General features: G+C 38.6%; 1 protein-coding gene across 5 annotated transcripts in view; it reads left to right on the forward strand.

Annotated features, from left to right (window-relative positions):
• Positions 1–14,324, forward strand: part of CCDC158 (coiled-coil domain containing 158) — a 91,468-nt gene that overhangs the window by 16,293 nt on the left and 60,851 nt on the right. For all 5 annotated transcript variants that reach the window (XM_029944632.1, XM_029944657.1, XM_029944622.1 and 2 more), the window contains exons 4-8: positions 7,993–8,102; positions 8,197–8,524; positions 8,883–8,959; positions 9,743–9,853; positions 10,945–11,059. In XM_029944632.1, coding sequence (XP_029800492.1) covers positions 7,993–8,102; positions 8,197–8,524; positions 8,883–8,959; positions 9,743–9,853; positions 10,945–11,059 — 741 coding nt within the window. The remainder of the gene's footprint in view (positions 1–7,992; positions 8,103–8,196; positions 8,525–8,882; positions 8,960–9,742; positions 9,854–10,944; positions 11,060–14,324) is intronic.

Genomic DNA, 14,324 nt, shown 5'->3' on the forward strand with positions numbered 1-14,324 from the left:
TCTTGATTCATTTTCCATGTCCATCCTCTGGCAGAGTATCTGACACTTGATTGGCTCCCAGGAATTATGTGTTAAATCACGAAATAAACAACAGGGCTATTTGGATACTTGAAATATTTAGCATGAACCTCCTATGTAACACATGTGCTAGGTATATGAAGATGGAAAAGATGTTACCCTTTCTGTGTACACATTTGCACTCTGTGGCTGAGGTATTTAAATAGAAAATGATAGTAAACAGTGAGATATGTGCCACAGTTGGGGTAAGCCAACATGCTTTACATTCCTTTTTCTTTTTCTTTTTTTTTTTTTTTTTTATTGTCAAGTTGTTTCCATATAACACCCAGTGCTCATTCCAACAAGTGACCTCCTTCATGCCCATAACCTCTTTCCCCGTCTCCCCCACCCCCATCAACCTTCGGTTTGTTCTCAGCATTTAAGAGTCTCTTATGGTTTGCCTTCCTCCCTCTCCTTAACTATTTTTTCCCCTACCTTTTCCCCATGGTCCTCTGTTAAGTTTCTCCTGTTTCACATATGAGTGAAAACATATAGTATCTGTCTTCTCTGCCTGACTTATTTCACTTAGCAAGACACCCTCAAGAGTTCCATCCACGTTGCCACGAATGGCCAGATTTCATTCTTTCTCATTGCCATGTCGTACTCCATTGTTTATATAAACCACATCCTCTTGATCCATTCATCAGTTGATGGACATTTAGGCTCTTTCCATGTTGTGGCTATGTTTTGTGTCTTGATATGTGTCTTGATAACAGCTTTGTAGTAGAGGCTAACTCTGGGACTGTGATGTCTCCTGTTTTGGTTTTTTTCTTCAATATAACTTTAGCTATTCAGGGTCTTTTGTGGTTCCATACAAATTTTAGGATTGTTTGTTCTAGATTTGAGAATAATGCTGGTGCAATTTTGATGGGGATTGCATTGAATGTGTAGATTGCTTTGGGTAGTATTGACATTTTAACAATATTGATTCTTCTGATTCATGAGCATGGAATATTTTTCCATTTCTTTGTGTATTCTTCAATTTCCTTCATAAGTTTTCTATAGTTTTCATCATAGAGATCTTTTACATCTTTGGTTAGGTTTATTCCTAGGTATTTTATGGGTTTTTGTTGCAATTGTGAATGGGATCAGTTTCTTGATTCCTCTTTCTGTTGCTTCATTATTGGTGTATAAAAATGCAACTGATTTCTGTACATTGATTCTGTACCCTGTGACTTTGTTGAATTCATGGATCAGTTCTAGAAGGCTTCTGGTGGAGTCTGTCGGGTTTTCCATGTAGAGTATCGTGTCATCTGCAAAAAGTGAAAGTTTGACTTCATCTTTGCCAATTCTGATGCCTTTTATTTCCTTTTGTTGTCTGATTACTGACACTAGGACCTCCAGCACTATGTTCAATGACAGTGGGGAGAGTGACATCCCTGTCATGTTTCTTATCAGAGGGAAAGCTCTCAGTTTTTCCCCATTGAGGATGATATTAGCTGTGGGATTTTCATAAATGGCTTTTATGATGTTTAAGTAAGTTCTTTCTATCCCAACTTTCTTAAGGGTCTTTATTAAGAAAGGATGCTGTATTTTGCCAAATGCTTTTTCTGCATCTGTCAATAGGATCACATGGTTTTTATCTTTTCTTTTGTTAATGTGATGCATCACATTGATTGATTTGCGAATATTGAACCAGAACTGTAATCCAGGAATGAATTCCACTTGATTATGGTGGATAATTCTTTTTATATGCTGTTGAATTTGGTTTGCTAATATCTTGTTGAGGGTTTTTGCACTTGTATTCATCAAGGATATTGGCCTGTAGTTCCCTTTTTTGGCTGGGTCTCTGTCTGGTTTGGGAATCAAAGTGATGCTGGCTTTGTAGAATGAGTCTGGACTCATTCCACTTCCACTGGATTCCACTTCTATTTTTTGGAATAGCTTGAGAAGAATGGGTATTAACTCTGCCTTAAATGTCTGGTAGAATACCCCAGGGAAGCTATCCAACCTCAGGCTCTTATTTATTGGGGGATTTTTGATAACTGATTCAATTTCTTCACTAGTTATGGGTCTGTTCAGATTTTCTATCTCTTCTGTTTGAGTTTTGGTAGTGTGTGTGTGTTTAGGAATTTGTCCATTTCTTCTAGGTTGTCCAGTTTGTTGGCACATAATTTTCCATAGTATTCCCTGACAATTGCTTGTATTTCTGAGGGATTGGTTTTAATAAATCCATTTTCACTTGTGATTTATCTATTTGGGTGCTCTCTCTTTTCTTTTTGAGAAGCCTGGCTAGAGGTTTATCAATTTTGTTTATTTTTTCAAAAAACCAACTCTTGGTTTCATTGATCTGTTCAACTGATTTTTTTTTTGGATTCTATATTTATTTCTGCCTGATCTTTATTATTTCTCTTCTTCTACTGGGTTTGGGGTGCTCTTGCTGCTCTGCTTCTAGTTCCTTTAGGTGCATTGTTAGATTTTGTATTTGTGCTTTTTCTAGTTTCTTGAAATGGGCCTGGAGTGCAATGTATCTTCCTCTAAGGACTGCTTTTGCTGCATCCCAAAGAATTTGGATTGTTATATCATCATTTTCATTTGTTTCCATATATTTTTAAATTTCTTCTCTAATTGCCTAATTGGCCCATTCATTCTTTAGTAGGGTGTTCTTTAACCTCCATGTTTTTGGAAGTTTTCCAGACTTTTTCCTGTGATTGATTTCAAGTACCAAGTGCACTTGAGAAGAAAGTAAATTCCATAGCCTCAGGATGTAGGGTTCTAAATATATCTGTGAAATCCCATCTGTTCCAATGTGTTGTTCAGGTCCATTGTTTCTTTAGTGATTTTCTGTCTAGTTGATCTATCCATTGCTGTAAGTAGAGTATTAGAGTCCGCTGCAATTAGCACATTCTTATCAATAATCTTGTTTATGTTTGTGATTGTTTTATATATTTGGGTGCTCCCAAATTCAGTGCATAGACATTTATGATTGTTAGCTCTTCCTGATGGATAGACCCTGTAATTATTATATAATGCTCTTCTTCATCTCTTGTTACTGTCTTAACTTTAAAGTCCAGTTTGTCCAATATGAGTATGGCTACTCCATCTTTCTTTTGACTTCCAGTCACATGATAGATATTTCTCCATCCCCTTACTTTCCATCTGAAGGTGTCTTCAGGTCTAAAATGAGTCTCTTGTAGACAGCAAATAGATGGATTTTGTTTTTTATCCATTATGCTACCTTATATCTTTTGATTGGAGCATTTAGTCCATATATATTTAGTGTTATTTTTGAAAAGTATGGATTTAGAGTCATTGTGTTCTCTGTAGGATTCATGCTCTGTAGAACATGCTTGTGTTCTCTGTAGGATTCATGCATATATATACCTTGTGTTTCTTGCAACATTTTCCTCATAGAGTGAGTCCCCCTTAGGATTTCTTGTAGGGGTGGTGAATTCTCTCAATTTTGTTTGTTTGGGAAAAATTTTATTTCTCCTTCTATTCCGAATGACAGGCTTGCTGGATAAAGGATTCTAGGCTGCAGATTTTTTCTGTTCATCACATTGAAGATTTCCTGCCATTTTTTTCTGGCCTGCCAAGTTTCAGTAGATAGGTCTGCAACCACCCTGATATGTGTCTCCCTTTGTATGTTAGGGCCCTTTTATCCCTAGCTGCTTTCAGAATTCTCTCTTTATTTTTATGTTTTGCCAGTTTCACTATGATATGTTGTGCAGAAGACCAATTCAAATTACATCTGAGGGGAGTTCTCTGTGCCTCTTGGATTCTTCTCTCTGCCTCTTTTATCCATGCAGTGGCCGCCTCCATTTTATTATGCACCTCATTTATAGCATTTTTTAATTCATCACAACTATTTTTAAGGTCCATAGTCTTTATAGCAATAGCTTCTCTGATGTTTTCCATGCCTTTTTCTAGCTCAGCAATTAATTTTATGACAATTGTTCTAAACTATTGGTTGGTTATGTTGCTTTTATCTGTTTTGACCAATTCTTTAGCTGTGACTTTTTCCTGGAATTTCTTCAGAGTAGAGTTCTTCCGTTTCATCATTTTCTGTCTCTTGTCAGTTTTAAAAGCGTGTTATGTGCTCTGCACCTGCGAGTACTGCTATACTAAAGGAGGCTCATTAACTGTCCAGGGCCTGTCCGTTCAGGAAGTATTCTTTTAATGATGTCTCTTGGTCTCTCTTATTGTGCCTTTGGTTATTTTATTTCTTTACTCCTAGGATATTTGGGACTTTCCACCATGTGTACTTTGGCTTGTTTCTTGAGGTAGCTCTGGAAAGGAAAATGGCCAAATGGAACAAAAGCACAGAAACATACAAATGAACAAGCAAACTGAAAGGATAAGAAAAGAACAAAACAAAAACAAAGAAAGACAAAGGACAGTCTAAAAACATCAAACCAGAAACCCCAGAGCTACAAATAAAGAGCAGGGTGGAGGCAGATGGAAGAGCACATACAAAGAGAGAAGTTACAGGGGTGGGGAGAAAGAGAAGTTGAACTTCGACCAGGCAGAGAGACTAAAAGGCTTAATTCAGATAAAGAAAAAGGAGAATACGGTGAGAGGTGAGAGAAAAGAAAAGAAAAAAAAGAAAAAGAAAATAACGAAGATCATGTTACCCAGAAAAACTGTACAGTCTGATTGTTTTAGAGAGTGAGAAAGGAAGGTAATGACGAGATAGAACATGCATCAAGCAATTATATTCGCCTGTTTAAGCAAACCTATCACCAGACTACCCAGTCCAGAGGAGGGTAGAGATAAGGATGAGATAAGGGAGAATATATCTGAATAGCAAGAATTGATTTAGAGGCAGTCACGGCAATGCCTCAGTGAGGATCTTGGGAGAAAGGCTGTTTCTGTATCCTGGCTCCAGTAACCAAGCAGCTTGCAGCGCAAATGGGTGTGTTTTGGTGTAGGTGGGTCTCACCTCAACTATGCGTCCCTCCACCACCTTGGTGTTTGTGATGAAAAAAAATGGCCACTCCCCAAGTCCCCTCTGGAACCAGGCATTGCAAAACCCTCTTTTGGGTCCGGTCTCACTGTGCCTCAGGCATAGCCAAGGTGGGCCATGTTTTGTGTCCTGCACCCAGCCTCGTTTCCAGATCTTACTCCATTTGCGTTAATAATACCTCCCAGAATGTAATCCCGAAAGCCAGGGCACTTCCTACCAGGGTGTGAGTATGGGACCAGCTCCTCCTGAATCCGACTGCATCTGAGATCCCCTGGCACCCGGTCCAAAGAAAGCTACGCAGCTAGAAACAGGGTCTCTCTCCAAAAGCCCTCCAGCTAGAGATGGGATGTTAAGATCCCTCTCTGTCCCGGGCTGCACTTTTTTCTCCCTTCCAGGGACCATTCTAAGATTCCCCAGCTGCTCTTTTTTTTCTTTTTGTCTCTCCACAGAGGGGGCTCCTTCCCCTCCGTGCCTCCGTGTCCTGGCCCGTTAGTCTTCCCCAGTTCACAATCATGCACCTATGAGGCTGTCTTCTTAGGGAACTCCATCTCTTTTCCTGCCAGACTGTTGCAGTTCAGAGTCTTTTGGCTTCAGCCCTTCTTTGTTCAGAAGATGCAGGTGGGAAGTACGGAACTCCCTACTTCTCTGCCATCTTGCCGCCAACCTACATTCCTTTTCTTACCTGACTTTTCAGCAACATTTGACACAGGTGATTATCCTCTTCCTCTTGAATCACTCTTTTCTGCTGCTCAGTGTGAGGAGAAACACACTCTCCTGATTTTCCTTGAGGGTATTCACTTTGTTTCTCGTTCCAGCAAACCATCTGAAAATAGTCATAGTGGCTTCTATTGCCATTTATATGACAATGATTGTTCAACTTACATTTCTAGTACAGACTTCTTACCTTAGCTCTGCACCAGCTAGTGTATCTGCATACCTACTTGACATTTCTACTTGAAATGTTTGAGGCTCTATGAACTCAACATTTCTAGCTGTATATCTCATCTCTCCCCCAAACCTACTCTTGTCCCAGGATTTCTTCTAACTCTATGCAGAGCCACCTTTACAGAGTTGCACAGGGCAAAAACCTCATTTATTCTTGGTACCTCTTCCCTGGCATCACTTTATCTCCATGTCCATCCAGCGTATCTCATATATATTTCTCAAATCTGTTTCTATTTCCACTCTTGACATCCAAAGTTCAGACTACACTGTAATCACTCACCTGGACTATAAGAGGAAAAGCTAGAGGACCTTAGCTTTATATTGACTATATAAAAGTTGCCGACTGCAGAATCTGTTAGGATCCTATTACACTTCCTTTCCTGTGTAGTGTTTTATCTGGTGGTTCTTAATAGCCTTTCTTTTTCTTTGTACTGTTTGACTGTTTGCCTTTATCATATCCTCATTTTTTTCCCTTAGAGAACCATCATGTAGGTTTTCTCTCAAATTCTCCTTTGACCCAGGACTCTTTAGGAGTCTTCTGACCTGTTTTCTGGTCAGATGAGTTTCTCTTTAGGTCTACATGTAACCAACTATTTTCCTCTTGTCAATGCTTTCCTGATTGGATCCATGATATCCAGGATTCACCATTTTCTGGCTTCCTTTTTCTTGATCACCTTCTTCATTTAGTCAAAGCACATCTTCAGAAACTTAAAGGGTATATGGGTATACATTTTGTGGATTTTTGCATTCTGAGAACGACTTTAGCTCAGCAGAAGTCATTTTCTCTCAATCCTTTGAAAATATTGTGTCCTTACATTTTGTATTGCTACTGACTAGTGGATGTCTGTCTGATACTTGCTCCTCTGTCGATGATATGTTTTTAGTTAACAGAGGTTTGTCTTTGGAAGCTTTAGGGTCTCCTATCTCTGCAATCCCACCATAATGTGCATACATGTGGGATTTAGTGTTTTCATTCACTGTGCTAGGGATTCAGTGGATCATTCTAGTCTGCAAATTTATACTTTTCAGCTTTGAAGAATTCAGTTGTTTTTTCTTTGATAGTTTCTTTCCCTTTGTTTTCTCAGTTCTCTGTTTTGCAGCTCATTTTAGTCAAATATCTCCTAGGTTGAAACTCTGAATCTCTTACCTTTTCTTTCAAAAGTTTTCCCTACTTTTCCTACTTTGGGGGGACATTTCTTGACTTCCAACATTCCTGTTGTAGCTTTTTATGATGTGAGCATATTTTTAACTTCTAAGAACTCTTTCTTCTGCCCTGATCACCTCTTTGGCATAGTATTTCACTCTTTACAGCTGTTCTGTCCCTCAAATTTCTCTGCAAATACAAGTTTTAGGAAGTATTCTTCCAATGCTGAATAACTTCTTTCTTTGGATTTTTTTTTTTTTTGGTGTTTGTTTCTTTGCTTAATCTTGGTCTCTGTTTTTTTATTTTATAATCTTTCTTCAGGAATCCAGTATTTGTTTGTTCTTTTGTTCATACTGAAAGATGAGCAGTAAAAAAGCCGATGGCAAGTTCTCTATCATGGGCAGAAATCAATGGCCTTGCTTTGGGATGATTAGCTGGCAACACTTATGCTCGGAGGTCCCTCGGTGCCTGAGTTTAGAGATCTGAGTGAATTTCTTTGTGGTAGAACATGTTGCATTTTGGGTAATGGTTGCTGTGAAGTTTTTAAGTGGGCTGGGGGTGGAGATTTGACTTTCTAAAATTTTTTTAGATCAACTTCTCTCTTTACGGAATTTTAACCAGTTCTCCTGTTTTCAAGAACAAAATTTCTTTCTGTCTCTGTTTGAGCTGGAAGCCTGATTTGTTTTAGAAATAGTGTTTTGGTTATTAAGTAAAGAATTGATTCTGAAAGGGGCCAAGTTTTGAGACAGTGAGTCTAGTTAAGATAGTTCAGTAATCTAGGTGAGGTATGATTAATTCGACCCTGACCTATGTTCACAAAGGAGAAGGAAGTACACGTAAACTAAAGTAATAACATATGGATTTTTTGGAGATTATTAGCTGTGAGGAAGTATGTTCCTCTGGTCAAGACTGATTTGCATGGCATTTTTTTTTTTTTCAGAGCAATGAATTGCACGAGAAACAAAAGTTTTACTTAAGGCAGTCAGTCATTGATTTGCAAACAAAACTTCAGGAGATGCAAATGGAGAGAGATGCCATGGCTGACATCAGGTTCGGATTCGCTCTCCAAAATTATTTTAAAGTTTTACTCTTTGTAGCATAAAACTACTTTTATCAATATTAATTCTTCTCTTTCATTTCATAGACGAAGGGAGAGTCAGTCCCAGGAGGATTTAAGAAATCAGCTTCAAAATACAGTCCATGAACTTGAAGCTGCCAAATGCCTTAAAGAGGACATGCTGAAAGACAGCAACACCCAGATGGAGCAGCTGAGGAAGATGATGCTCAGCCACGAGGGAGTGCTTCACGATATCCGGTCCGTCCTAGCGGACTTTGAAGAAGCCTCGGGCAAGAAAATATATGAACACGACAGCTTGTCCACTCTCCACTTCCGCAACATGGGCTCCGCGATTAGCAAAATCCTAAGAGAATTAGACACAGAGATTTCTTACCTTAAAGGGAGGATATTTCCAGTAAGTGGTGAGAACACTATTCAATTTTATATTAAAATCCATTAAGAGAATAATATTAGGTGTATAATTATTTAAGTTCTTAAAAGTAAGGCAAGTTCTCATTTTTGTTAGCTAAAATAGCAGTTATTTACAATGATCTCTCAATAAATTAAGAGAACTAGCTTGATGTGCCTATATGGCTTCATGAGACTATAACCGAAGTAAATGGTCTAATGAGTTATGGTGATAGAATGTATTCAGTTTCAGTATTACTTTTATTTGCTACTTTCCAAAGAGTTCCTTTAGTTGGAAAATCTCCAACTTTTCCAAGAATGTAGATTCACCAGTCCCTAAATCGGCATCTCTTTTTTATAACTAGGTAGAGGACCAGCTCGAAGCCCTGAAGTCTGAATCACAGAACAAAATAGAACTGCTTCTTCAACAACATCAAGATAGGTGGGTTTCTGACTGAAGTATAGAAAGTCCTAGTGAATAAGCAGTAGGTTTACAGTCCCTCATCAGCAATTCCAAAATCTACAGTGTTCTGAAACAAAGAAGTTTCCTTTGTAAGTTTGTGGTAAATTCACGTGGAAGGAAAAATCTCTCTGATCCTTGTTAAAAAGGTTAAGGAAGACTTTACTCAAGGCTTTGCTAGTAGGGGAGTTTTGCATTAGGAGAGCGAGCTGAGGCTCAGCCCTCTCAACACAACCAGGAGCGTGGAGATTTACACCAAGGAGCAGGTGAGGGGGCAGCGGATGGAAAATCAGGAAGAGGACACATCAAGGCAGGAGGATTCTTACTAAGCCTGGGCAGGCCAAGGTCAGGGGTGAGAGTGCCACAGTGAAGACCTAGAAGAAGCCCCCCGAGGAGCCCGACTAAAGTTTGGTCAAGGAGAGAGCCTTCGTCAGTCATTTGTTGGTAAAACCTGATCTGAGCTTAACATATAGCTTCATGATACAAAGTCTTTATGATTTAGTGTGAATATTTAAAAACCTGTTTTTGTACTTGTAATATTTTGGCTTATAGGACACTTCCCTGGGTGTGTCATATAATATATAGTACTTGTAATTAATAACCATTGTAAAAATTTAAAAATCTGACTTCTAAAACCTAAAATGAGTAGCATATTCAAAGTCAAAACAAAATTCTAAATTTGACAGTGTTGAAAATCATGTTTTTAGAATAAGTCATAGTCAAAGTGTTATGTATAAGATAACAAACACCACATTCTTTTTATAGGATTGAGCAGTTAATAAGTGAACATGAAATTGAAATAACAGGACTTACGGAGAAAGCTAGCAGCGCTCGAAGCCACGCCAATAGCATCCAGAGTCAACTGGAAATCATTCAGTATGTGTGTCCTCATAGTTTGAAATTGGTAGCCATTTATCTTTCATTTTAGAGATACTATTTTCATTTATGTTCTGTCCTAAAATTTTTAAAAATTTGCTTAAAAGTTCCACAAGAAAGTAAAACTTTTCTAACATTTAAATGAATGGAGAAGATTACTTAAATGATAATATCGCAGGACCATCTAAGAAGTATTACTGCGGGGCACCTGGATGGGTCAGTCACTGAGTGTCCAGTTTCAGCTCAGGTCATGATCTTGTAGTTCATGAGTTTGAGCCCCGCATCAGGCTCTGTGCTAACAGCTCAGAGCCTGGAACCTGCTTTGGATTCTGTGTGTAGGTGTCTCTTTTCTCTCTTCCCCTGCCCCCCCCCCCGCCCCGCTCGTGCTTTATCTCTCTCTGTGTCTCTCAAAAATAAATATTTTTAAAAAATATTTAAAAAAAACAAGTATTATTGCAAGTATTTAGGCCTCTTGGAATTGGGTGTTTTAAATATTGTTCATATTTCAACTGATAGCACCAATCAAATACACACACACTATATTTGTATATAAATTTACATATATATATGTATACATATAAATAATTTTATAATTTGAGTTTGTATATTCCAAGTTTTTGTAGGGACGTTTTCAATCACATATAAAAGTAGAGAGAAAATAGTATGAATGAACTCCTGTATACACCATCCAGCTTCAGTACTTAACATTGTTGAGCTGAAGCTTTTAGGAAGCAATTTTGGGAAAAAAAAGACTTTGGGGGCACCTGGGTGGCTCAGTGGGTTGAGCGTCCAACTTTGGCCCAGGTCATGATCTCTGGGTCTGGGGGTTTGAGCCCCCGGTCAGGCTCTGTGCTGACAGCTCAGGGCCTGGAGCCTGCTTCGGATCCTGTGTCTCCCTCTCTGTCCCTATCCTGCTCGTATTCTCTGTCTCTCTCTTAAAACTGGATGAATAAACATTAAAAGAAAAAGGAGATGTTTGGCCTAGTAATGCCATATAAAGGAACCAGTGGAAGTATCTAAATGCTAGAGTATGCTTAGATATCACACTTAGTTTGCTGTTTGCTTTTATTCCTCTTTTAAACCCTTCTTAGAGAACAAGCAAGAAACCAAAATTCAATGTATATGCGTCAGCTCAGTGATCTGGAATCTACTGTTTCTCAGCTACGTTCTGAATTAAGGGAAGCCAAAAGGATGTATGAAGACAAGGTGAGGTTAGATTTTGCTGCTCTGTTACCACAGACTATTAAACATGGATTTAATTACACATTTTTAGTAGTTTATTTGAAAATGAGGACTCAAAGTAATGTCAAATTAAAAGCAGCTTTTAAGATGGAGTAGGAAGGTGCCAAATATCTGTATGTTAAATTATAAACAGTTTGAATTTAAGTCGTTTGCCCAAAGTAATTCATTTCTGGGAAAAAAAAAGTTTTGTACACTTACAAGTTTCTAGAAACATAAGTTAAAATAAGAGCCCTGAAATTATTTTTACAAGGCTGAGCTTTAACAAGTACTCTGGTACCAAGTGGTCTCCCCCTGCTGCTTCAGGGGCCTGCCCCCTAGGTCTTGCTTCACCTCCTAGTCATTAGTCATTGCATGGCTATCGAACCAAGTTTTAATAAGATTGGTCCAGACAAAAAATAATTAGGAAGATAACTCTTCATCTTTCATCACACAATTCCTCGTAGAAACAGGTATTAATTAATATTTGATTTCCTGGGGGTCTTTGTCCTCTCACGTTCCATATCTAAAGAGGAGCTATTTGCTCTCATTACCAACCGTTTATGCAGAGCTTATGCTTGTGTCACTCTCAAGCATTTGTAAGGCAGCCTCAGAGACCCCCCCAAAATAGGCAAAGAGCTGCCGTTCAAAGGAGCTCATGTGAGAAGGGCCACCAGCTCCACGTGCCTGTCTTCCAGCAACAGTCCGGTCTACACCTGCGACCCCAATGTCCTGTTTTGTGAATACCACCTTTCATCTCCAGATTGTCCCAGTTTCGTCTAATAAGGCATCCTACCTTGTAAAGAGAGCCTCCAGTTCTAACCATTGCTTTTAGCCAATATCTCACACCATAGCTGACTGGCAAGAAATAGAATATAAGGAAGCTGCTAGAGTTCCTCTAATATCCAGCCCCCTTCTACAGGGTAACAGTACCAGAAAACCGCTTCACGTGGGAGGAAGCAGTTGAATATCGCAGCACTACTCTTCCAGACCTTTGCCCTCCTACTAGCTGCCCCTCATTTAATTACTGCTGTCACCCCCGTGCTGGCCACAGGAGGGGGCTGTTCCTCCTCGGTTCTCTAGTGCAAGCACAGACTGTAAAACCTTGACCTTCAATCCCTGTAGCACAGTCAATATAAGAATGGAAAATTTAGAGGTGGCTTCGCTAAAGTCTAAAACAATAAAGAGTGATGTTGATACTACATAATCTCAGTTATGAGATTTGGATCCTCTATAGCCTTTACTTTCAAACAGTTTTGATCACTACCCACAGTAAGAAATAACCTAGCTTATTATCTCCTACACACGTACTAACTGAAGCAACTTTCACAAAACAGTATTTACCTGTTACACGTGATGCTAGCTCTTCTCTGTTCTCTTCAGAGGCTGATTTTTTTACTCACTAAGTTGATTTTGTGATTCATTGGCCCAGCAGTTTGAATAACACTGCCTTGCTAGATTGTGTGCTTAACTCTTAGCCAAAATCCTTGTGTCAAGGTCATTTCAACCACTATCACTTAAGAGTAGCCTTCAGGAATCTTAGACTGCTTAGAGGCTAAACCAACAAGCAGAAGCCCAGAGAGAAACGTTTGTTTTTTTCTGCTTCTCTGAGCCCTGCTTTTTGTGTTCTAGTTTCTTTTCTCAAGGCAAGCTTTTTCCCTGAAGATTGATGGCAGGAATGTCCACTCCTTTCTGGGCAAACCAAGCCTACGTGAAAGGTCTTGATCTCCCCCTGTAGGACGGGCTTGCTTTTCAGTACAGCATGGGGAGGAAGAAGGCTCTAGTAATTCTAGCGGAGTTGGGGGGTAGGCACACCGGCAGAAGTGAGCAGGGACAGGCCCAACAGCACGAGAGGAGATGGGAGAGCTGTTGTGGGACAGCCCAGTATAGTAACTGATACTCACACTGCTCAGCCATTTTGAAAAGATTAAATGTTCATTGTTTATTGACGAACTCTTTGAGAAGCTATAAAGTACTAAGCAAAACTCAACTTACTTGAGTCTTGGTACGGAATTTGAAAGTGCTGTAGTTTTCCATTGTAACGTTGCGTGGAAAAATTACCCCCCATAAGCTAGCACCCCTTATTTGCTAAATCACAGACGGTCTGTATATAGCACCATGCTTATCAACTCCAAATTTGAGCATGGTGGGAAATTGTAACAAATATTGAAGATAGTACATATAAAGAATATAATAGAGTTTTTGAGTTTTTATAAATATTTGTCTCCTTGGCATCATAGAAGCATAGCATCCAGATGAATGACTGCAGACTTTTTCATATAAATGGTTTGAGGCCATTTGGATATATGATACATATAGATAGGTTAGAATCGTTATCTTATTTTTTCCCTAATGTGACAGTGGATTGTTAATAATTTTGTCAGTCTTAAATAGCACTTAAGGAGGTACATATTAGCTTAGCTAATTTTAATGTAGATCACTGAGGTTCATAACAACATCTTGAACCTATGGAGCTGGTAACTAGAGGGTGGTTAACTGGGCTCTCTTAGTAGTAACCGCCTTTAGTCAGGGAACAGACGATTATCCGCCATTTTACTGTAGTGCTGGATCTACTTTGGCCCAAAATGTCATCAGTGCATGGTGTAAGTGAGCAAGAAAGATCAAGATAATTAACAGAAGGATTTCGTTTTGGGGTCATGAAAAATACTTTTGTTATGAAATGTTTTTGTTGTAATGAATTGAATATAAAATCTAAAAACCACAAATTTTTCTGTTTCTTTCATTTTCATATACCTTGACTCTACATTGCTAAAGCCTTTGAGACCTTTAAAATCTATTTTATTTTCTACTGCTTGTGTGAACATTTTAGTATACACTATCCAAATAACAATAAGGTAAAAAAAATCAAAGAAAATAATACATTAAAACTATGATTAAAAGTGAGATTTGTGTGAAAAGAAACATGAAAGAATGTGCTACTACACATCAGCATACTTAATGAGAGACAGTATTCGTATCTTCTCCTGAAGTCAGATTCCTTCAGAAAAAAAAAATTATTATTTAAAAAATTCATGACGTGATAGGTCTAAACTAAACTTTTCCAACTAAAAAGCATAAATTGAGAGAAAGCTTGGTTAGGAGGCCAGGTGTCTCTTGCAAGTAACAGAAGTATTTTCATATGGATGAAAACAGGAACTGTATTTCAAAGAAAATTGTAGATGTAGTTTTTGTAGCTTGCAAAAGTGTTCTACTGTAATGCTTTTTTTCTATTCTTCTCTTTCCATTTTAGGAG

Source organism: Suricata suricatta, chromosome 1 (assembly GCF_006229205.1).
Source record: "Suricata suricatta isolate VVHF042 chromosome 1, meerkat_22Aug2017_6uvM2_HiC, whole genome shotgun sequence".
Classification (NCBI taxonomy): domain Eukaryota; kingdom Metazoa; phylum Chordata; class Mammalia; order Carnivora; family Herpestidae; genus Suricata; species Suricata suricatta.